The sequence below is a fragment of the Acartia tonsa genome, chromosome 7, assembly GCF_053477335.1.
Source record: "Acartia tonsa isolate MP-2025a chromosome 7, ASM5347733v1, whole genome shotgun sequence".
Classification (NCBI taxonomy): domain Eukaryota; kingdom Metazoa; phylum Arthropoda; class Copepoda; order Calanoida; family Acartiidae; genus Acartia; species Acartia tonsa.
In genome coordinates, this window is record NC_137266.1 from 33,413,214 (window position 1) to 33,438,417 (window position 25,204).

Below are 25,204 nucleotides of genomic sequence, written 5' to 3' on the forward strand. Positions count from 1 at the left end.
TAAAACTAAGGTTTTACTTTTTAAATTTCTAATGCGGTGCACTGCACTGCAGTGGCATGCGTAAGGGGTCGGTATGTTACCTCAACACCCTCTTAAGACAATATATTAGAAATACCTACCCAGATCTGGACCTACCTTGGCGATTTTTTACCCCCTGAAGGTTTCACACTCTCCTGTTTAATCGTTATACATCCCTTTGTGCCTAGATCTACTTTAAGCTTCCTTGAAATGCAAAACAGTTAACAATATAGTTCTTGAGGATAGAGGATACAATTTGATATTTATAAAAGACATTATTAAAAAAAATATTTTCCCCTAGCATTTAGTGGCTCTTTATGCGTAGAGCAGGGATTGAAAATTGTAGAAAAATAGCCTAAAACCATATCTAAGCTTCCATTAAACGGATTTGGGATTTACGAGACCTTTACAGAAACGTTACTATATATGTATATATATGTAGTTGGATGGGAAATTTCATTAACTTTTTTTAGCACAGCAAATCTATTACTAAGATTTATCGGTCATTTACGCAAATCGACAGAGCTTTTGATCTTTGGAATTTTCTAAAGAAATATTAGACGTGTAATTTTGATAGATTTGCCATAATCCTTCAGTACACTGTCTATGACGAAAGGACAAACAAACAAAATGCCCATAAAATTTCTCTAATTGCAGCTAAGCATATAAGAATTTCTTCGTATCATACAGACGAACGGACACGTATTGTAGAGAAGCTTCGGTTTCAATGATCAAAATGAATCGTTATATAATAATTTTTTTTTATGCTCATTATTTATTGGACTTTGATACAGGCTTAGCAGCAAAAAAAGCCTAAAATGCAATATAATCAGGAAAACAGGGATAGCACAATGGACCAATGAAAAACTGCTCCAAACTATCATGTGTAAAATACTAGCTAATGTAGATTTGAAGTATTTTGGGAAGAAATATTAATTGTAATGCCATTAACGTATCCCTTCCTTCCTGAATGAAGATATAGAGAGACCAAATACAATAATAAACTATAGGGGCCGAGGATATGAAGTAACAGGTTGTTCCCTCTCTCCCTGAATGAAGATATAGAGGGACCAAATACAATAATAAACCATAGGGGCCGAGGATATGAAGTAACAGGTTGTTCCCTCTCTCCCTGAATGAAGATATAGAGGGACCAAATACAATAATAAACCATAGGGGCCGAGGATATGAAGTAACAGGTTGTTCCCTCTCTCCCTGAATGAAGATATAGAGAGACCAAATACAATAATAAACTATAGGGGCCGAGGATATGAAGTAACAGGTTGTTCCCTCTCTCCCTGAATGAAGATATAGAGGGACCAAATACAATAATAAACCATAGGGGCCGAGGATATGAAGTAACAGGTTGTTCCCTCTCTCCCTGAATGAAGATATAGAGAGACCAAATACAATAATAAACCATAGGGGCCGAGGATATGAAGTAACAGGTTGTTCCCTCTCTCCCTGAATGAAGATATAGAGGGACCAAATACAATAATAAACCATAGGGGCCGAGGATATGAAGTAACAGGTTGTTCCCTCTCTCCCTGAATGAAGATATAGAGAGACCAAATACAATAATAAACCATGGGGGCCGGGGATATGAAGTAACAGGTTGTTCCCGAATTTTTTTACTTTTTATAAAAGTCAGCTTTTCAAAAATTATAAAAATAAAAATTAATCAGCTTTTTGTACTTATTTTAACATAACATAATTTTTTTTAGAAAATTATCAAAGCTAGCTTTAAAATTTCATGGAAAAAATTAGGGACATGCATAGTTTTACGTTAGGAGTGGTTGTAGCTTAGGTGGGCCTCAATTTCCGCTTAATTATTTCTATTACAGCTAACATAAGAAATGAATGATAATTGGATTGTAAATTATACTAGTACCAAAAGTTTTATAATAACGTTGACTTATTCGTTAGCTCAAAATCTTTGGGTACTTTTTATTAAAACTGGATTGGTTGGCTCCAAAGTAGTAGTGTGTAAACTTTTCAACCAATAGTTTTTATCTACAGAATAGATGATTGTCTTATCCCTTGAGATCCCTAAAAATTAGATGTTTTTTAGGCTATTTCGAATTGGGGATTTTATTAATCTCTGAAAAACTGATTATAATTTAGCGATTCTAAAAGTGAAACATATTTTTTGAGCGGAATTTCGGACACACCATGGTTGTTATCCGCGAGTTGGTGCAGTAATAAATGAAAACTAGAAGGAAGTAGTAGTAGGTACTATACCATGTACTATACTACACTAATACCAAAGTGAAAGCGTATATAAAACCATATTTTCTAAGCCAAAAAGTGAAACTTTTATATATATTAAATTCTTGTTTAAAGTGGTCTTAATTAAGCAAGTTAAAACGCCTTTGGCTCATAAAAACATATAAAAAATATTGTATTAAAATATTACCATATTTTGTTTTCTCTAAAATAAGTAAAAATCATTATAAAATAAAATCTTGTTTTTAAGATAAAAAACATGTTTGTAATTATATCTTTTTTAAAGTATAAGGATAATTTTGATCAAAATATACAACAAAAACCCAAGGAAATATGGTAGAGTGGTTTTTATTATAAGCAATGAAAAAAAAATACCTTTTCACAATTCAAAATAATTGGCTAAAATGTTTTCTGTCTGTGTTTTTTGTTGCTTGTGATTTCCCTTTTTATGAATTTAAAGAAAACCTAACAATTGCAATAATTTGCGAAAGTAGCAAAACACATGAAAAATTTCATATTATTAAGATTATTATTTCCATTTAATTTCAAAGTTAGGAAGATTAGATATCTAAGACAAAGATTAAATTAGAATTTAAAAAAAACCTGCTTGATATAGTCATACGAATCAATTTGAACCATCTCATTATAAGCTTGGATACAAATTTATAAAAATGAATGAAAAACTCTGAGACATTCATGTATAAGAAAATTGAGAAAAGTTTCATATATAATTTATAGACAGTAACACACACCAATAATGAACAAGTTTTAGAGTAGCAATGATAGTTTAAAATATATTTAGATGATGTAAAATAAATTTGAATAAAATTTAAAAATGGATTCTATAGATGCCATAACATGGACAGGTAAATATATATGTATATTTTTAAAACAAAAGTGATATAGTCCGATAGTCCAAGTGTAGCAAAACACATAATTTAAGTATAAGGACAAATTGGAAACTTATGTCTATTAGAAATTTAGCTATGATGGAAAGTGTTGTCAATAAATCATTTAATGTGTTTATGTTGAAATGCTAATTAGATTTTATTTCAACTTTATTTTTAATAACAAAAATTTAATAATAAAGAAAATTACAATAAATTATGGGCGGTTTTCCTCATATCTTATTTTGTCCAAATAATTTGTGATGATCATTCTTGGGTTTAGTAAAGGTTCCAGACTCCCGCAGGGTTAGTACAGCGTATGGATATGGCTCCGGGGGTTTAAATAGTCCTGAAAAACTTAAAATATGGGATTTGTTGGTAAAGAAATAGGTTTGAGTGAAATCATCAGTTTGTGCTAACTATCCCGGCCAGACTGTAAAACTCACTTTTTTTACAGTTTGACAGACTTGGTTGAATTATAGAGTAGTACTAACATTAACGTTCAACCAACCTTTTTAGACTTTAAGATAACCTAAATGGTCACTAAGATAAGCCACAGGGGGATTAATTGGGTTACAAGATAAATATATACATAGTTTGTAAATATATAATTTGGATGGATTAAAAAGGCCTATAATTTTTAAGGAAGCTTATAATTCGTCTAGGTTAGTTTTTAGTTGCAAATAGTTCTCTGTTCTCCTTAAGATGGAGGATTTGGGGGGAGGGGGGGAGGCAGGTTGGCCCCCACAATTTTATTTCTATTAGAAAGGGAATATACACGAAAGATTTACTAGCCCTCCCTAAAAAAACTGACAAATAGACATACCATACACACACACAATTTTTATATTTCAGCTGTGATCTTTGCTTGCCTGTTTCTCTTTTTCGGGATGCTTATTATGTTCTATGTTTTCATCAAATTTTACAGGTAATGTATGTGCATTATTTTAAAAGGGTGATGCGCGAGCGAACTGAAAATGTTTAATTTCCCAAAATCAAGAAGACGTAAGTGTGTCCAATGATTAGTTTTCTCTGCTTATGCATTAAGGCAGTATTTCTTTTTCAATTTTGAAAGCCATGGCTAGCAGAAGTAGCTACCATTTCTATATGTCACTTATATTAGACTTAATTTGATTTATATTTTCTTTTAAACAACATGTTTAATGTTGCTTTAATTGTAGGGGATTTGGTCATCAAAATTTAGCCTGTGCAAGCTATAATGTAACACAATCACAAGACATAGAAAAGAGGTAAAACAATTAATTTTTATAAACTTACATAAATGTTGTTGTTGTTGTAGCCATGATTCTCTGAAGTTAGGACTCAGATGCACACGGAGACTGGAAGTGAGAATCCTTTGGCCAATCTTAGATTGGTAAACTTCGCGCACAGCTGGTTGTATTCTATGTTACATTACGAGCTGACCCGCAATTCTCGTGGAAGCTACTCAATTATAACATCACCCTGGCCTAGAGTTTTGGCAGGTGTTCCATATTAAGCCACCCTAATTAATGGCACTCTCATACGAGAAGCATGGACGAGGGAAAGCATGGTTAAAGCTGCTTGATTGGTAGAATCCTAACTTCCTACAAATCTCCCTCCTTACAACCCTAGGGCATCTTAGGGAAGGTTGCGTGATCATAATCTGACAAATTGCGACAACATTTGTCAACCAAGTGCAAAGTCTATGTGGGGACTTACATAAATCGTTATTTTTCGCGCATTAACCTGCGCTGCGAACTTCCAATTCACCTTAGAGTCTTTTCTATCTTAGATTACTTTTAGGCCCTAGTCTGCCTAACGCAGCCACTAGTGCAATATAAAATTGCCAAATATCGTTCATATGACTAATATTTGTAATTTTCCAAGGTTTTCTATTGGATATACAAAAATTCCCACAGGAAGTATTGACAAGAATGGAAGGAATGTTTCTGGAGAACTGGCCATAGAGGAGCTAAGAGAAGCTGTAAGAAAGGTAAGGTTTCCCTAACATCGCATATGGACCACAAACACATATTTATATGCTCATATTAGACGTTAAGTAACAGTTAGAAGGGCCCACAGGTATAGTACCCCACAGGGCTGATGGTTTCCGCGGAAGGTATAAATAATATATCTTGTCAAAAATTAAGCACAAGGGTGAGTGGGCTGGGCAGTGGTATGAGATTTTAGTATATGGCAGGGGACATGCAATTTTTGTTAGATTTTGACCATTGTACTATTTAGGACAGTCCCTTATGTCCAGGATATGACATGCTAAGATTGCAATGCGTATTTTGCAAGTTGAACAGTTCTCCTTAACCTCAATCACTTTATTCTCTCCAAGCCAATAATGAATGATATGTGTATAACTGAAATTTTTACAATTAATAAAATTATTTTAGAACACAGTTTCTAGAAGATCCCATTCTATGCTGGAAATTCCTCAAAGAAGCAGGTTAGTATGAATATAAAGTAGTATGTAGATTTGCTCTTACTAGTAGTATGGTTTTTCTGTACCTAAAGATCACACTAAAAACTAAACTCTTAGGGAAGATAAATAAATATTAAATAAACATTTATGAGATTTAGTTACAAAAAAGATTACATTTGGTCCTTAATTTTGTACTCTTTTATAACATATTTTTTTTTTTAGAAAGAATACAAATACAATTCAAGATTTTCCATTACTCTCCAGGTATCTAATTTTCTAATGTTGTTTTCGTATCCTTATATTATTGAAGAATAATGAAGTGGCTGACTCAGATTATGACGTCAAAAAAAAAATTAACCAATGAGAGGCCAGTATACACTGTAATTGACCAATGGTAAAATTAATTGGTTAATGTTTTTGACGGCATAATCTGAGTCACAAACTTTTACTAGCTTCGAAAATAATCCAGGTAAATCAAATCCTAATAAAGATTTTTTTGACCTATTTGTATAAAAAGGTCCTATATTTTACCCAAAACACACTCTTCAGATTAATTTAATTTATTAAGCAACGTTATTAAGGAATGTCCTAAAACAAAATTAGAATACAAGACAATGGACGATTTATTAATATAAATTTCCATTGATGAAAATTAATAATTACTCATTATATAGATAAAAAATAATTGGTTTATAAGTGAGGAAACTAATAGTTGGGAACTAAACAATCAAGATTGAATAAAAGTTTATGAGCTTGCGAATAAGATTAAGTAGTTATATAACTTTAAGTACCATTGTAATATTCCCTCCCTCCCTGGTAAAGAGTAGCTTAATGCCAATTAATAATAGTATTTTTGCTTGCAGGAAAGAAGTTGGAGAATCACAATTTGAGTCTCAATATTTTGATGCAAGAGAAGAAATAGGTATTATATTGACAATAAAAAAAAGTTTTAATTGTATTACATTTGTATGAAAGTATTACTATTCATTATTATTTTAACGAATCTTGTAAACTTTTTAACGGATTTTTGCAATATAAACTAAAGTTTCATTATATAAATCAATAGTTTACAATTCTATTTTCCAGACAATTAGAAAGAAAGGTCTGCAGCTACTGTACAAGTTATATTTACTTATTTTTCTTTCAGAATCAAGCTCAGATGATGATTATGAAGATTTAGAGGAACAAAGGTAGATTTGATTAACTATCATTTGATTTAATGGATAAATAAAATACAAGAAAACCACGAAACCTCAAAAAAATGTGTTGTTTCTAGGTCTTTTTTAGAATGACCAACACACCAAGTAGATTAAATAATAAATTTTGATTGGTGCAGGGAATCTTCACGAAAAAAAATTAAGTTTTCTACCTTTAATAACAGCTGAGAAAATACCATAAAATATTTGTAGATTTGATGAGAAAGAAGAACTGAAATCAAAGAGAAGAAAATCTTGGAAAAGAAAACATGAAGTTAATATACAATCAGAGGTAATAACACAAAAAATTTAAGGGTGAGATATTTATTCCAGGGTCGAATTTCTTGGAAGGTTGGCGTTAAACTCCTTAAAAATTGTTATAAATCTTCACTGGACCTTTTAGAAGCTTCACTGTAAAGGATAACCATAACGGACCAAAGGGTTAGTGAGATATTAAGTTACAGACAGACATCCTGTTACTTTTATATAAGGATAAATAGTGCCTCCGACCTCTTTTAAAAAGCCTAATACTAACTTAAGAGCCATAAAATGTGATTATTCAGTTCATTTGCCTTAATTTTTTATAGATAATTTTTTCTAATATAATAGAAGATGGATGCGTTTTCTGTTCTCCTTTCTACAATGTTTTAAGTATTAATAAATGTATAATATAAAGGTTGTCAAGAGAAGAGTTAAAGCACTGAAAAATCTCCTATTGGAACAAAAGAAAATTGAATCTAGATTTTACAGGTAAAAAAATGGTGCTTTCCCTCAATGAACCCGTCAAGCACTGAAACTCAATTCCTCCTATTTTTATTGTGGGAGGGGGGTGAGGGTATTTTTCCCCTATGTCTAATCACTGAAGGTGGTCCTAATCAATTTACTTAAAGATAAGGGGGTTTGGGTTTATGTGCTCGTCTATGCAATTTTAGGGAAACTGCCCCTTTTTTCTCCATAATTAGATGCACTGACAACCCAAGGACACATACACCATTTTGGTAAATAATAAATATATATTCAAGTAAATTTTACTTTAAAAGACCCAAATGAGTCAATCTAATTGGTTTTCAAAAGTTAAAAGTACTTAAAATTACAGAGGGACGAGACGTTGATATTGAAATTAATTTACAGTCCTTTCTTAAAATAATATAATATATTTTTAAGGGATGTTTTGTTAATCGAAACAACTTTTGATGAACGAAAAGATTCTGTGTATGAGGAAAGAAGAAACATTATATCTGGGTAAGCTTTTTAAAAATTAGTGTATTTTAGGAATTAATACAGATTTAGTTTGTCCGTGTGTACACATTTAATAAGGCTTGATCATAATTTATCTATAACTTCATAAAGCTTCATCAAACTGGCTGCAGCTATTTTATCAAGTATCCTTAAAAGAGGAATAAATTATTTCAGTGAGAAAGAGATTTTTTAGTACATACAGAAAAACAAATTACGCACAGAATTCTATATTAAAATATATTTCAGGGGAGGCATACCTGGATTTTGGCTGCAGGTTTTATTGAACAGTAAGAATATCAGACAAATTATTCAGGTGAGAACTTAGCAATTTTCAACTATCTTAAAGTGGAAAATTTAATTAAAGTGCAGATTGAAATTTTATGCCTTCTTGGTGCAGCAATCGACAAGACTCATATTGTTTTTGATTGAACGGATCTTTGTCTTGATGATCCAACGCTGTTTAAATCATTCATAGAAATAACAATTAACTTTAAAATGTTCTATTCTCTGTGTTTGTACATCTATTTTTTCCAAATGTTGTTCAAATCTGTTACTGCTGTGCTACTTAGTACTTATGGGTAATATTGTGATTGAGAAAAAAGAAACACCTGTATTTAAAGTTTACAGCTATTTCTAATTTTATATAAATTCTTTTTAAAAGCGAAGCTTTTCTATAATTAGGGTTGGTCCGTCCGTCCGTCTGTCCGTCCGTACGTCCGTCCGTCCGTACGTCCGTCCGAGATAGATAGCTTTTATTCGTTAATTTAGGCATGTTAGAATTGTCCTATCGATTTCAAACTTTGCATGATGATTCCTGTAGTAGTTAGGTACGATTTAGAAAGCGTAGCAACTATATAATCATTACCAGAATGTCCGTACGTCCATTTTAAACATGTTGATTTTTCTAATTTTTTAACAGCAAATTTTTATGTGATCTAATTATCCGTTTGATCTGATTTTTGGTATATTGATTCCTGGGACAACAAAGAACAATATTTTAAGCGAAGCAACTCTATAATCAAATCCTAAAAATGTAAGTATGTCCATAAACTCAATAAACATTATCCTGTATCAAGAAGTTTTTCAACAAATTTACTTACAATTTTGCTTCGACTCTTATACTTTTATATTCTGATAATTCAGTTTAAACACTATACAGGTGTTAATGTCCGTTTGTCCTACCGTTTCAGTGCTTCGCTTTTATGGATGTTGTCATCCTTGTTTGTTTCAGTCTTCTGATATACCAGCACTGCAAGCATTAGAAGATATAACCATAGAAAATTTTATCCATACTCCTGGATTCAAGCTTACTTTTACATTTCAGGTCATCTTATTTTTTTAATTACTCATTAGAAAACAAGTATTTATTTTTATGAACCAATTGATGATTTGTTATTAAACAAATAAATACCATATATTGGACATAAAATATAGAATGCTTATATAGACTGTTGTTGGTGACTTTATCCTATTATATGAAGTTATAAAGTTTTTTGTCTGATGCCTAAGATCTCATTAACTACTGAACCTATTGAGTTCTCTTCTATAATGGTTTTAGTCGATTCTAATTCCTTATTTAGGTAATAGGAAGGTTTTAAGCTATTTTTAGCCCCTCTAGACCTCTCCAAATACAGAGCCCCTAGAGACTAAGGTCGTAACATCTATATAAAAACAATATTTATATATTTAGTTTCATATAAAGTATTGAATACATCTAAAATTGGAAAAATGTAAGATAGGTACTAATTTAAGTGTGTAAAAATGTATGAAATATCTGGTTTTAGGAGAATGAGTATTTCAAGAATATAGTTTTATCAAAAGAATATTATTACAACATGGCTCCTACAAAATCTTTGAATATACAAGGTAATAAATTTTAATTTAACTTCAAATCTGAGGTATTTATTGGTTTTGTTACAATAAACAACTGAATAAAAAAACACTGAAAGGCTGTGCTCGGAAGCCAATTAGGAGAAAGTGCCATAATATTTGTTTATTTTCTTTTAGGACCCGAACTTTCGCATTGTGTTGGAACCAAAGTACAATGGTACAGACACAAAAACCTCACAATCAGACCTGTTAAGAAAGTCAGAAATCACAAAATAGTTACAAAGTAAGTAATATGTAATTAGTTAAGGACTATGATGTCCATTGGTAGCGCAGCAATAACATAGTTTGGAATTGGACGAACCAGTCAATATTTAGCAGGAATTGCACTGAATTAATATCATCAATACATAAGATTGTTTATCTATAATACAAAGTAGCTTAATGTCTGTCCGTCCGTCTGTCTGTCTGTCTGTCCGTCCGTCCGTCCGTCTGTCCCTTAAGATCTCGGTAACCGCTGAATCGATCGGATTATACTTTTCAGGGTATATACCTATTGGTCCTGTGATGGTTTTAAGCTAATTTATTAATCTATGGATTCTATGTCAAATCTTATTTTCAACTGTTAAAATACCGAAATTTATCGTAATTTTTATCCATTTATAAACATCAAATGCTTTATATATATTTACTAGGTATTTAGTTTTGTGTTTATAAAAATGTATTTTTATTTGGAATTGAAATTTTGTTCTAGGGGCGATTTCTCTTGAATGGGTGAAGTTACCAGCACTCTTCCCCAAAATAGTTATAAACCTAGGACCAATGAAAAGCTTTACTGTAAAGGATCATAATATCGGTCAAGCAGTTAACAAGATCCCTTGGAACGCAGAGACAGACAGACTGACGCACTAACAGACATCCTATTACATTTATATAAAGATATATTTTGTTTTTACGGTGTCTTATCATAATTCATTTGCCTCTTATTTTACAATGTTGTATTTTGTAGGTTTGCCAGGAAGAATTCATTTTTCAATTTCATGAATCCACCTAAAGTACCTGAGGATAGAAAGGTATTGTAGCATATTTTAAAAGCGAAGTTTTTCTATAATTAGGGCTGGTCCGTCCGTATCCCTTTTTTTCGTTAATTTTCGATCACTTATTGGTCAGCTCGTTGATCCAGCAGGAGGGGTGGGGATGGTGTAAAGGGGGTGGATATGGGGGGGGTCGTTATTTTTGCAAGCTACAAGTTTCACTTTAATAGAGTACATGATAATCTGGTGTAAGATCCAATTAATAATAAATGTATTGCTACAGGACCCCGAGTATGGTACAAAGAAGAACTTATTAGAAGCGCATTTTCAAATTGGTTTATTCTTCAAGGTTTGTATTCTTATCCTGTTAAACTTTAGAGCTGCTATTACGTTATACAAGCTAACTCGGAGAAGTTAAAAATGTACCTACTGCTGTCATGCCAGTCGAATAACATCAATATTAATATTACTTATAAGCATATGTAGGTCAGTAACATGTAAAGTAAGACTTTCCTGGACAAGGTCGTGCAATCAAAAGTTTGTTATCTGTTGGTTGTCACACAAAACAAAAGTGTTTGGACAGAAAAGTAGACATTGGTCCCCATATTTATCTTTGAATACTTAACGTTTCAATGTCATGGGCAGTAAGGTGGGTCGATTTTGGACATTTTTTTCTGAGGCAAAAGCGGGGATCTGCACACAATTTATATAGATATAATACACCTCTGGGTGATTTAAAATTTATCCTAAGTCTTAAAACCGCTGACGACCAGACATTCAATTGTATAGCTATTTGTAAATGGGAGTCAAAAATTTATTGAATCAGAACTATGGCTTCATGGTGCTCCCTAGAAATGCCTTGAGGAGCTGAGTCAGGAACTTTTGTCCGTTTCAAAAAATCTCGTTCCTAGCCTGAGAAAATCTAAAAAACCTCTACAAATTGGACAATTCTCAATAAACCTTAAAAATTTTTGTTTTTTTAGTGATTTCTAAGGCTAGGAACGAGATATTTGGAAACGGACAAAAGTTCCTGATTCAGCTCCTCAAGGCTTTTCCAGGGAGCACCATGAAGCCATAGTTCTGATTCAAAATTTTTTTTTGAATGTCGTCTTTGCATACTAATAAGTAATGAATTATATTTTTAAGTGGTCGTGTTCTAAAACTCAATTTTTAAAAATTCTTTTTCGGTCAGACATGTTTTTAAGGTTAATTTTATCTGTTGTATATCCCCGCTTTGTCTAATTCCGATATGAACCCACCCTAATGGGCAGCAGGTTTTCCCATATGAGGTAATTGACATGGTAATCGTAATAGCGCTGTAGTTAAAATAGCATGAAGATTATTAAATATGATATACCTATCTCAACATATCAATTAAATGGTTAAATCTATTATATAGACGTACATAAGATAATATTAGAATGTCTTTAAAAATTCTGCATAGATTTTTAGTTTTGATGTGCTAAGATATACAAAAAGTAGTTTTATTGAATAAAATTAAATATTTTTAGGAGCATTTAATACCTAAAGCCAGCCTGTTCTATGCAATGCCATTCTACGACAAATATCTTCAGAAGGTAAGAATTTTTTAGTTTTATATTTAGGGGCTTCTCGAAAAAGGGAATTAGGCAGGGGATTTTAGTTGGATGTTCAAACGTTTCAACCACTTTTGTGTATCATCATTTGGGATGTACACCAATTTATCGGCCATGTCTTATCACTTTAGATCCCTGAAAAAGGTACCACTTTTATTTGTGGAATTTTGGAATGTGGTAAAAAAAACTACGACATTTAATATCATTATGAACATAAAACTTCCAGTTAAAATTTGTTAGTATTTTTAGTGTTTTTTTTTTATATTTCATGTTTTTTTATATGGGGTCCCTTATGATTAAAGAATTACATTTTTAGGGCTTTTACGTGCCAGGGACAAAGTGTTCTACCCCAAGAAAGTTATCAGGTAACTAGGACTAAAAAGAAAGAATTGTATGATTGCTTTAAAACCTTTTTTTAGGACAATTTCTAACAATAATGTAGCAAAGCTATTTACATAAAAAAATACAAAAAAATCGTTCGTTTATAATAAGTCATTTTGACTGTCGTTTATAGCTTTATTGTTGGTCTCAATGAGCGCAGTAAAACTACAATTCAGTTACAAAGAATAGTTTGTACTGATATAAAATATTTTTCTACTATGAACGTTACTCTATATGGGAATCTTTTTATAATTCCTATAAAAAAAGACGTCAAACTGGCCTACCATTGGCTAATTAAAATGTATACTGGCCTGCCATTGGTAATTTAGTCTGTATATTGGCCTGTCATTGTTCATTTGTATTGTATGACGTCATTTTTATTGGCAATATAAAGAGCTTCTATATAATAAATTTATTATTTTATTAATTTGTTGGCTTTTATATATTTTGGATATTTTTTTCCTTGTACATTGATGGATTATAGGAGGCAACGCCGAGACTGACGCCTGGAAGTTGACCGCAAGTAAAACCAATACCCCCAGTGCCAGGAAGATGAATTCTGTTTCCCTAAACACAACCTTGCGCTCTGATGATTCACAAAGCCTGAATACAGTCAAGGTATTGTATCCTTATATAAAAGTACAGAATGTTTTTTACTTATTTAAAATTCTAAAATTAAAGCGAATGGTCGTCTTCCCCTCCATATCCACCCTTCACTAAAGTGCCCTAAGAAGTCTCAAGAGGTGAAGCCGCTAGTACAAATATATTTAACAAGGATAACAATATACATAGATACTAAACCACAAAATTTAAATAGAATTAGGAAAGAAAAGCAAAACAGACAGACACTTAAGTGAGAATAAATGCTAATGAAATTTAGAAATCTATCTTCATTAAAAGAAGGAGAGGATTTCCCTCAAAATCTTCAACAATATTTGTGCGAATCTTCACAAAAAAATCTTTAATAGCTATACCAAATTTCTAAAGTAACAGACCCTTTAATTTAATTCTTCTTGCTGTCTAAACAAATAATATGATTAAATATAATTAATGTATTTTTAAGGTAAATGAAGAAATGATGAACCATCAAGAAATATGCCTACCTCCGTCTGCTACAAGTATTTTTTTTCTAGATACATTTAAAAACAAAATTTTAAAAAATGTTTCAGTCAGTGATCTTAAGGGATAAAACAATAAACGATAAATTGATGTACAAATGATAAATAAAATTACCCCTTATTAGATCAAATATTAGTATTATAGATTACACAGGTCCCTTAACATTTATAAACCTGTTCTCTCATTCTTAGGTTGTACAAACCAGAGTGCTTAGCCTTCAAAATCACTGCATATTTGGAATGCAATTAAAGTGAAATAATAGAGGGGGAATATGAGCTATATTTAACACTGCACACAGGGCGGGACCCAGTCCCCATTTTGTATTAGGTCTTTGATATCAGCCAATAGCGCCGGAAATACAAACATAGCCAGCCGAGTCCCTCCAAAGTACATAAAGCAGACAAATATACATTTATTGGAATGCATACAGACAAAGTTAGTAAACAAGAATAAATAATTATTATTAAAGAAAGCTTTGAATTATTCAAATTTGATTTATTTTGTCTTTTTAGATGCAACAGAAAATGCAATTGAATCAAAGCCAAGGTTAGAATAATTTTTTATCATAAAATTAATTCAAAACTTTTTATTTGCTCGACAACCACCTCGCCTCCTGTCGCTTACCTAAAAAAGGACGTATTTTAAGTAAGGTAGGGTTTAAAAAAGGATAAGACATCCCCGCAAGTGGCTAAGAATTAGATTTAAGTGAAAACACCGAATATTTGATAATTTTTATCTTTCTATTTAGCTTAAAAGAATCAGAAATACCCAATGGAAACGGGCACGCTGCTTCATTTCATGATGAACCTGAGAGGTAACTTTGTTTATTAATGATTTACTTTCAAGAACAATCAGAATCTTACCTGTAGCTTCACTGTAAAGGAGAATCATATCGGTGCAGTGGTTAGCAAAGCCTTAAGCCAGGTATAGACATACACACGAACAAGCAAACAGACAAACATCCTGTTACTTTTATATAAGGATAATAACATAAAACAATGTCAATTTCAGTGAGACCGTTGTTGAAGAAGATCCATTGATAGGAAGGTTCAAAATGGAATCTTCCGACAAGGTAATAATATTTTCATCATATTTCGAAACCGATTGATATCTGCTGGATAAGAACCAGTTCTCAGTCATACTGAAAAATGATGAATTAAAAACATTATCCATCATTTTTTTTAGTTTGATGAATACATGCGAGCACTTGGAGTTGGAATGTTGAAGAGAAAGCTGGCAGGATCAGTTATACCGGTCAACATTATTGAAATTTCTCAAGATGGACTCTATAAGATAAGGTATTATTAATAGTTGCCAAGCTGCTCTTTAATTTTGAATAATCATTCTGTTCATTTGCCAGGAACATATTTTGGGAAACTTAGTTTTTCTCTGATTCTATTAAAAATAGAAGTGTTAAATATTCTCATATTGAGCATCTATTTTATAACTAATTATTCTTTTCGTAAATTTGTTCTTTTTTCATAGAAAATAGTGTCTGAAATTTACTTTGTCTTAATGCCTAACCCTGCGGGACCATTACCTGCGGTGTCAAAGTATTCATTATAACCTAACCTAATCTTTCATAAAGTTATAAACAAACCAATGAAAAACTACACGATGAACTTTCTAAATTTTAAAAAAAAATTATTTTAGAAAACACGAGGAAGGTTGATGCACTTCGAGGGAAAACGCCTATATATCTATTACTTATGTGTGTCACAATTAAACTCTTTTTGAAATATCTTTTAAAATATTTTCAGCACACTGACAACAGTAAGAAATTCTGAGCTATCCTTCAAGCTGGATGAACCATTCGTAGAGGATACTATAGATGGTAGAAAGTGTCAAACTACTGTCACAAGAACAGGTATTCCAGTTTGGCTTCATAACCGATTAATATCCACTGGATTAAGGCCGGTTCTAAGCTACACTGTAAAATCGTGTATAGCATCGCATTATAACAATTTTTCTACAAATATAAAAATGTACAATCATGCATAAGATTGAAACCAGTTTTTTTAGCCCCTTCCTTTGGGATCTATGGGCTAACAAAACTGGTTTTAATCTTTTAATTGTACATTTTAATATCCGCGGAAAGCTGTTTATGATATGATGCTACAAATAACTAATATTCAATATTGCATTATTTTTAAGTTTCGGTTAAGTTTTTGCATCTTTCTGCTTGTTTTAATTCAAAGGCATTATCAATAAGATGCAAGTTTAAATTTTAATTTATGGATCCGAGGACAATTATCAAATAGTTTTGAGCACCCTCTTTAAAAAAAAACATTTTGTTTACATATAGTTTAATGGTTTATGTTGACTTTAAGACATTTAAAAAATAACCCTCGGACCCCTGCCCAAACATTAACTGAATAACGCTGCGTTTGATGTAACCATATTTCTAATCTTTTGATTTTTTCAGGCAATCTTTTGTATCTGGACCAGAAGGGACAAAATGGGGATAAATCTACAAGCATGACTAGAGAGGTAATAGTTATCTAGCGCTTCGTATTATAAACATCTTTCTGCGGATATCAATTATAAAATTAAAGGTTAAAACCAGTTTTGTTAGCTCCGAGGGACAGAAGGTATTGATTTATAATTAGTAAAATTACAATTCATAATTGTTGATTGTTGATAATTATTTTAGGTTGAAGGAGACAAGATGATAACGAAACTTTTTGTGGATGATATTATTTGTACCAGGTAAGCTAAGATTGTGTCAAGCATCACAAAATGTCATTCAGAGAATTGCCGACGGACTAAATTATATACTGGATGCTTATGGTAATGGGAATTGTCACAAAAAAATCAACCGTCTTTTTTTTAATAGCAGCCATTTCATTCACGTTTCCACTCAACATTTTTACAGACGGACGTACGGACATTTCAGCGAAGAAAGATATTCTGGTGTCTGTTTCCACGTCTCCAAACGTGTCATTGCGGCTAATTTTGGCTAAGGATTGATGTAGCTGCGGCTGAGAGTGGCTGCATCTTTGTGAGTCTGATTTTCTGGGGTTGCGACCCAGCTTTGCCTAAACGTTTTAAAAAGCCATGTGGCCGAGGGATGTTCAAAATTTATTGATGGGTGTACTTATAATGTTAAAAGCTTTGTTTTCTTAAATTTGATTTTATTGTTTTAGAATATACAGAAGAATGGCTGATGATGAAGAATAAATAGGGATACCTAGTAAGAAGAGGGGTAATAGTATACCTAACTGCTAACACACTGCTATCTGGGATGATATCTATTCCTTATACACAGGAACGTCCAAGGAGGGGGGGGGGGGGCGTTAAATGGTCTTGCCCACTTAAAACGAATATGGGGGTGCTGTATCGAAGCATATTAGATTTTACTTCCCCCCCCCCCTCCCCCAGTTATTTTTTTCTTTTCATCTTGGGGTGCCATATCACCTCCAAATTATCCCTGCTTCAAATAAATTAAGGTGGTTTAAATCCTCGCCTCCGAGTAAATTTACCCCAAGTGTGATTTTTTTGTGGTGGGGTTTTAAATAAACTGTTGGGGTGCTTTACCCACCCCCCGATATATCAATTTTTTTTACAATCCCAAAAATTAAAAGATTGAACGTTCTTTCTTACACTTTAACTTGTTGAAATAGTATCAAAATATGTTTAAAACAAGAAATTTAGGCTTTCATCAATTTTTTATTTTGTAAATGAACTAATACGGGTTAGAAATGCTTCGCATAAATAATGTTGATTTGCTTATAATGTAAATATTGTATGATAAAATACTTAAGAGTTTATATTCTAGAAATTGATATGATTTTTTTGTCTATTGTCATGTATGTATATTTTGTAAATATGTACTATTGATTTAAAACTTTGTATTTTTACTTTGATAATACAGTTAGGGAGTTGAATTCATTTTTATAGAAGCAGAAATATAATCTATGATTATGGTTTGGACCCTTTAAAACTGTAATCTACCTTTCCACTTTCCCCTCTCTTGGTGAAGATATCTTCAACGCCGATACGATTTTTGAAATGTAAGATTCTACTTTCCCTTCTCTTGGTGAAGATATCTTCAATGCCGATACGATTTTTGAAATGTAAGGTTCCACTTTCCCCTCTCTTGGTGAAGATATCTTCAACGCCGATACGATTTTTGAAATTTAAGATTCCACTTTTGCCTCTCTTGGTGAAGATATCTTCAACAAGAGAGACAAAAGTGGAATCTTATATTTCAAAAATCGTATCGGCGTTGAAGATATCTTCACCAAGAGAGGGGAAAGTGGAAGGGTAGATTACAGTTTTAGAGGGTCCAAACAATAATCATAGATTATATTTCTGCTTCTATAAAAATGGATTCAACTCCCTAACTGTAATACCCGGTTTACAGTTATTGATTTTTATCATTTTATGTCTTTGTTTATGTAAATGTTTATTAGAAATTAAATAAATTTTTGATAGAAAAAGAGTTCGTTGCTTACTAATTCCCATATCTAATCCTCCTCCGATTATTTTTCAATTTTAGATTTTTTGGCGGTTAAATTCCTTAAACAGATGAGTGGACCAACTAACATCTCCCCACTCCATATCAATTTTTTTAAAGGTTCTCTAGTCAAAGTTGGAACCTATAACTCTATAACCTTTAAACAAAATTTGAATTCATGTTTCTTCAAACTCTCAGTTTTAGGTAAAATGCATTTATCCGTTCAGCCCCAATCCTTTTAAGATAGCTATAATTTTACTTTGAAAAATTGCAACACATAAACTGATCTTGTATGTTTTTATTATTCCCTGTTAAAATAAGTATTCTTTTGCATAAAAACTTTGGGTACTTTTATTTAATTTTGATTGGTTCATACATTCACTAGCAGTGTCCAAACACGTGTTAGCCAATGAATTTAATCTACAGAAAGAGTAATTTCGTTTCTCGTATTCATTCGAATCCGGTGGATAGGAACCGGTTCTCATCCATACGAAAAAACTATGTCTAGCATCGTATTATAAACTGCTTTCTACGAATATAAAAATGTACAATCATAACATTAAAACCAGTTTTTAATTGTACATTTTATGTCCGCGGAAAGCGGTTTATAATTCGATGAAAGAAATAACTATTATTATCCTCTTTTGGTAAGTACATCATTTTATCTTCCGTGATCTCATCCCTTTAGATCCCTTGGTTGTACGTTTCACCGTTTAGCCACTAGCAACTTTTAAAGTTTATATATTTTTGTTGTTGAAATAATCGGCTCCAGCTACATAAACTGTACTAGATCCAAATTTTATGTATTTCAGTTTCCTGTCTTGATATAAAAAATCTAAACTTTTTTTTTTGACAGGGTATCACCGTTTATACATATATTGGAGATGATAAGATAATATTGAATTTTGTTAGAATCAAAGGGGCCATGAAGTTTTTAAATTTTCATTGTTGAAATAATCGATTCAAGTGACGTTTTCCCGTAAACTGTATCAATTATTTTATATCGGTTTCCTGTCTAGATATGAAAAAAATAAAAACTTTTTTGACAGGGAATCACCGTGTATACTTATATTGGAGATGATGGGATCCAATTGAATTTTGTTAGAATCAAAGGGGAATACTGATTCTATTTACTTTCAAACACTTTTTTCATTAACATTCTTACTTCAGTCTTTACTTCCAAACTTTGGATCAGGTCGGGGATACAGAGAAATTATTTTTTGATGGCTTTTAAGGATGCCTGAATAAATTGGGAGAGAATATTGGCTTGTAAATTACCCTGATACCATAAATTTTATGGCTCAAAAACTTTTGGTTTTGTTATATCATTTTGATTGTTGGGTTTCTAACTAGTAGAGTCCAAACCTTTAAACTAATCATTTCATATTATTGATAATTTGTTTATCATAATTGGGGATGTATATCTATTTATTGTCCATTGTCTTATCCTTTAAGATCCCTGACACAACAGGACCTACAAAAACAGATCTATGGTATAGATGTATATACAGACAACCTTACTTCCTTTTTCAAAGACCCTTTTCGTCTGCTTCTTAACTATTTTCTGCTACTTGGCTGTGTTAATATAAGCGACACCATTAGTTGATTTTCAATGACCTAATAGAAAAGTTGCACAAGGTAGATGCGATGGGCAGATACAGTTATTTAACCCTTTCTTCCTCTAGTGGTTTACCTAATCCTACAACAAAACTAAAATAAAGCGTGTAAATTTGGACTTATTTGAACGTTTGTGTTTTCTGCATCAAGAAAAGAATGGCTCACGTCGACTATATGGTCATAGATTTATTTACAGGGAAGGGCTGTGCAACCAGCCGTTTATCCGTTACCAAACTATAATAATCTTTCTTTGTATTACAGAGATGATCCAAAAACTTTATTCTTCAAGTTCGGAAATGTTTAAAGAAGGATTTTTTGTGTATTCAAATGAAAAATAGATAGGTTTTCATACTAAAATATTTTTGTTGTTGTAATTATGTGTTTTTGTTTCATGGCGTGCTAAAGAATTTGATTTATATTAACAATATTATTATTTAATTTTTAGCAATTTATGTTCTAAAACTAAAAAATAGTTATGGTAAATTTTTAAAAGTTAATTAATTATCTTATTTAAATTTACCCCTTTATTAAATTAAAATGGTTGGTTTAACAGTTTAGACACTACAAGCTTGTACCGACCAATTCATATAAAATAAAAGTAATCAAAGTTTTTAAGGTTCTGAAATAGAGAACTTATTAATAAAACTTTGGGTACCAGAATAATTAACAGTACTCCTGCCCTGGTTAGATGTTAATTTTAAAGATTTCTGTACTAAATATTAACAACGAGCATCCATTCCTGCTGAAATTTTTGCAAATAAACAAACTAAAGATTGCAGGGATTGGAAAATGGACAATAAATTTGTTCCTCTAAAATGTTATGCAGCATTCTTTTTCCGTAGCTTAAATTAATTTTGTCGATGAAAAGGTTGTACATTTTATACCTGCACCTGCTATTGTCCTTTCCCTCCCTGAAGAATTGAAACTTAGAACAACTTTAAGGGAAGGATTCATTATAAGTTTTAAGTTTTCTCATTACGTGCTTTTTTTGCTCGCCCCAAACACCTTTTAAGTTTACATGGTTACAACTTTGTTTTACTTTTCAAAACATTTTAAATAGAAAGAAATTGGGTTTCAAAGAAGGGTCAATAAATAAATTTGATAAAGAAATTGTCAGAGAATATACGTTTATAATTTTGAGAGGGGCTATTATGATATTTTTTTTTTTTTGGGGGGGGGATTGGCGACCTACCTTAATCTTGTTTAGCATCCTAAAATAATTAAAGTTGATTGTCTGTCTGTATGTGTGCAACGAAAGATCTCGCTAAATAACAGCTGGTCCGATATTGCTCTTCTAAATCAGTAAATCTTTATATAGGTAAAATACAGATTATTACAATCAAATGTTTAGGCATATCCGAAAGTACTGAATAAGATACATTTGTTTTATAATCTAAAACGGTACAGCTAGAATTAAATTAAAGTTTTCTGGCACTGACAAACTTGCTAAATAGTTGTATCCATTAAGAGAAATATAGTTTATATGTTTTAAATAAAAACTAAAAGTAAAAAGAAGAATTTTTTTCGGGGGGGAAGGGGGGTATCTTTTTTCTAGACTGATATTTTCTCAAAAATTGTCTTAATCATTCCCTGGACCTATACGAAGCTTCACTGTGAAGGATAATCATAATGGCAGATATACTTCCTGTTACTTTTATATAAAAATGATCATTGTAAATCTTCACAGGACATATAAGAAGCTTCACTTAAAAGGAGGATCATGATGGTTCATCGGTTAGCGAGATCGTAAGCTTCAAACAGACAGATAGACATCCTGTTACTTTTACATAAGGATGATCATCCTTGTCCAAAGTTTCATTGACCCTTGTCTATTAAGATGCTTTGCAGTATCTTTCAAATAATGACTTCGGTTTAGACTTCATAATATGTGATTGCCTAGAATAATTTGTTGGATTTGTACAGAGATTCGAATATTTATATTTAGCCACCATCCTTAAAGTCAGATTAACTGCGTCTATTGATTTTTAAAAACCTAGTGACTTCAGCTAAACAAATGTACGATCAACCGCGGTTAAATTTCTAGGTACAGTCACTACCCTCCTCTTTATTTTGGCGCTAAAAATTGTCAGAAAAAAGTCTAAATAGGCGTAATGGTCACTGACTGCAATCTTAAAATTATAGATTTATTTCATCCATGTTTTGTCAGCATTATATCGATATGAAATTCAGGGGTTATGTCGACTATATGTGAATTTAATTAAAAGTGGCACTTGCTGATATGATACGACATGCTATTTTTTAAATTTAGTTTTTGGTAATAAATACATCGTAACAATAAAAAGTGGACTTGGATGACTTTACATTGACATATCGACAATCTATTATTGACAATTTAATTACATACGTATGATCAAAGACGTCCAAGGGTGTTTACTCCCCTCTCAAACTTAGAAATCCCTCATTTTACCCCACTAAAAATTCAAACATTGGATTGCCACACTCAAACTTTCATAACCACACATTTTACCCCATCAGAAAAAAAGCTTGGACGTCTTTGCTTATGTTATCAGTTATTTGTTAAAACTTATATTTCAATATAATACACAAATGAGTACAATTCTCAAAATTGAGCATTGGTAGCCCAGAATGACAACTTTGATTTGTATGTTTGTTTTGGACTTATCCTATACTAAACATTTGGTGCCAGAGACAATGTGTCATAACTTTCACCAAAGTGTTTTAATTTTTTTTCAAACAAGTGACAGAATTCTAAAAAAGTGTGATGTTGTTCAATGTTGTGAGTGAAAAAGAAGTTTGTGGAGTTGTAATAAAATACGGAACTGGTGGTGTTATAAAATATGATGCATTATGTGGAAGTGATTTCTAACCGCCAAAGACCATTTATACACTTATTATTCAATGTGTGGGCTAGTTTATTTACAACAAGGTAGAAAAAAATAGATCTATAGTATAGATGTATATACAGACAACTACCTCCCTTCCTTTTTCAAAGACCTCTTTCGTCTGCTTCTAAATTATTTTCTGCTACTTGGCTTTGTTATTACAAGCGACACCATTAGTTTATTTTCAATTACCCAATAGAAAGGTTGCACAAGGCGGTTGCGATGGGGAGATAGGGTTATTTAACCCTTTTTCCCTCTATTATTTTACTCTAATGTAGAAAATATTCAAAATTCTAGCGACTGCTTCCATAGTCTCAAAGGGCATTTACGAAGAAATTGGGAAGGGCGAATATGGAGTTTCAATTTTTTATGTCTTATACTATGGTCTAATACTAAAAAGTTGTGAATAATATAATATCAACAAAAACCCGAGAATGTGGCTTAACACTTAGCGTCTTCTTCTCTGGTGAGACGATAGGTTCGAATCCCAGCTCAACAACGTGCAATAACTAAACACATGAAAAATGTTTCTTACTGCTGATATTAAGAGATATACTTTTCTTTCATTTGATTTCAGAGCTTTGCATTTATGTCATCCTTGTTTTATCAGTTTTACGCTATTTATTGAAAGAATTATTGGTAAACTATATGCATCTCCAAATAAAACACTTTTTTTTATAAACTAGCGGCTTCGCCCCTAGCCTCTAGGGGCTTTTTTTCCCCAAGAGGTTTAATCAACCTATGTTTGTGTTATTTAGATTCAAAAAGAAAAAGTAAAAAAAAAAAATTTTGGGAGGGGGGTATTTTTTTTGAGGGGGGGGGGGGGGTAGTCGAACTCCCCTTTTTTATTTTAGTTTAAAATATTTTTTTTTTTTTTGGGGGGGGGGGGTATTTTTCATTTTTTTGGGGGGGGGGTGTATATAGGTAGGTAGGTATATTCCCTGAAGAGTAGAGCCCAATCGGTTCAGTGGTTACTGAGACAGACAGACAGACATCGTACTACTTTGTATTATAAATAAAAAATATATGATTTTGTATATTTTTTGTTAAGGGGGGGGGGGGACTTACAAAGTTTAAAAAATAAAATCAATGTCACCCCTTCACTTGCAAGCTGCGCGGCTGATTTCGGCTGTTGTTTAGGGTGGCTGACTCTGAGTGCGGCAGCGGCTGATTGTTGGTGAGGCTTTGGGTGGATGAGGCTTCCAGCGGCTGAATGCGGCTGAGGCTTTGAGTGGCTTATGTTTTCTTTAAACCGCGCGGCTGCGACTAAGGCTGAGGCTGATTGAGTGGCTGAGAAAGACGCGCAGCTAAAGATAGCTCCGGCAGCGGCTCCCGAGCCCTTTTTTTATAATAGTGTTTAATTCCATGTTGGTAATTAAACAGATCTATAGTATAGATGTATATACATACAGACAACTACCTCCCTTCCTTTTTCAAAGAACCCTTTCGTCTGCTTCTAAATTATTTTTTCTGCCACTTGGCTGTTTTAAAATTTTCGACACCATATTGGTTGATTTTCAATGACCCAATAGAAAGGTTGCACAAGGCGGATGCGATGGGGAGATACAGTTATTTAACCCTTTCTCCCTCTAGTGTTTTACTCTAATGTTGATTATGTGAAACAAGATTTTCGCAAAAGAATGACATACAAACAGACAGACACCACTGGTTAATTGACAATATATTAATAATTATCTTTATTAGGTATTTTTTTGTTAAACTAATTGTTATTAAATATCTAACATACTTATATCATTCCAGTTCCCTAGTATACGATCAATAATTTTTAATAAAAATAACAAAAGAATCTTTTTATTAAGTTTAGTTCCTATGTTTAAAAAGAATTATTACAACAAAGAAAAATCAAAAAAACAAGGGTGTAGGTATTCAAAGCGAATTTAAATTGCCACAATATAATGCCATTTATAATTCCCTTCGAAATATTGACACATTATGAAAAATTAAAACATAAAACAACATTAAAACATACGATAAAAAAGGCAAAAAAACTAAATAAAGTGTATGTAAAAGAATATTAAAAGGTTAAGCAAGTAAGTAAAAGGGAAATTCCCTTTACACGAAAAGTGAAGCCTCTTCTTATTTAGGTTTTTAAAAAGAAATGTCTATGTCCATCCCCCAGAAACTCAGACTCTGTATTTGCAAAGCTCTGTCAATATTATTTGCTATTGTTTTGGGGAGGGTACCACCTCCTTCCCAAGAGACATCGCCTACAGAAAAAATATCTCCAATTTTTTTTACTTTTTCATTTAAAACCTAACATTAAAAACGTGCCCCTAAAGGCCACTATGAGCTTATCCGTTAATGAAAT

At 32.1% G+C, this 25,204-nt stretch overlaps 1 protein-coding gene across 1 annotated transcript; it reads left to right on the forward strand.

The window, feature by feature from the left end:
* The first annotated feature begins 3,044 nt into the window (after positions 1 to 3,044).
* LOC145323621 (uncharacterized) lies at positions 3,045 to 17,238 on the forward strand. Its single transcript, XM_080166014.1, has 29 exons — positions 3,045 to 3,110; positions 3,987 to 4,059; positions 4,313 to 4,381; positions 5,001 to 5,106; positions 5,516 to 5,568; positions 5,767 to 5,808; positions 6,408 to 6,466; positions 6,692 to 6,734; positions 6,954 to 7,032; positions 7,417 to 7,490; positions 7,905 to 7,982; positions 8,226 to 8,292; positions 9,211 to 9,303; positions 9,764 to 9,845; positions 9,987 to 10,092; positions 10,816 to 10,879; positions 11,124 to 11,189; positions 12,352 to 12,417; positions 12,752 to 12,800; positions 13,301 to 13,434; positions 13,880 to 13,934; positions 14,448 to 14,481; positions 14,684 to 14,749; positions 14,947 to 15,007; positions 15,121 to 15,233; positions 15,696 to 15,802; positions 16,361 to 16,425; positions 16,589 to 16,644; positions 17,082 to 17,238. The coding sequence occupies exons 1-29, from the start codon at positions 3,080 to 3,082 to the stop codon at positions 17,113 to 17,115; spliced, it is 2,025 nt and encodes a 674-aa protein (XP_080022140.1). The 5' UTR covers positions 3,045 to 3,079; the 3' UTR covers positions 17,116 to 17,238.
* Positions 17,239 to 25,204: the final 7,966 nt, after the last annotated feature.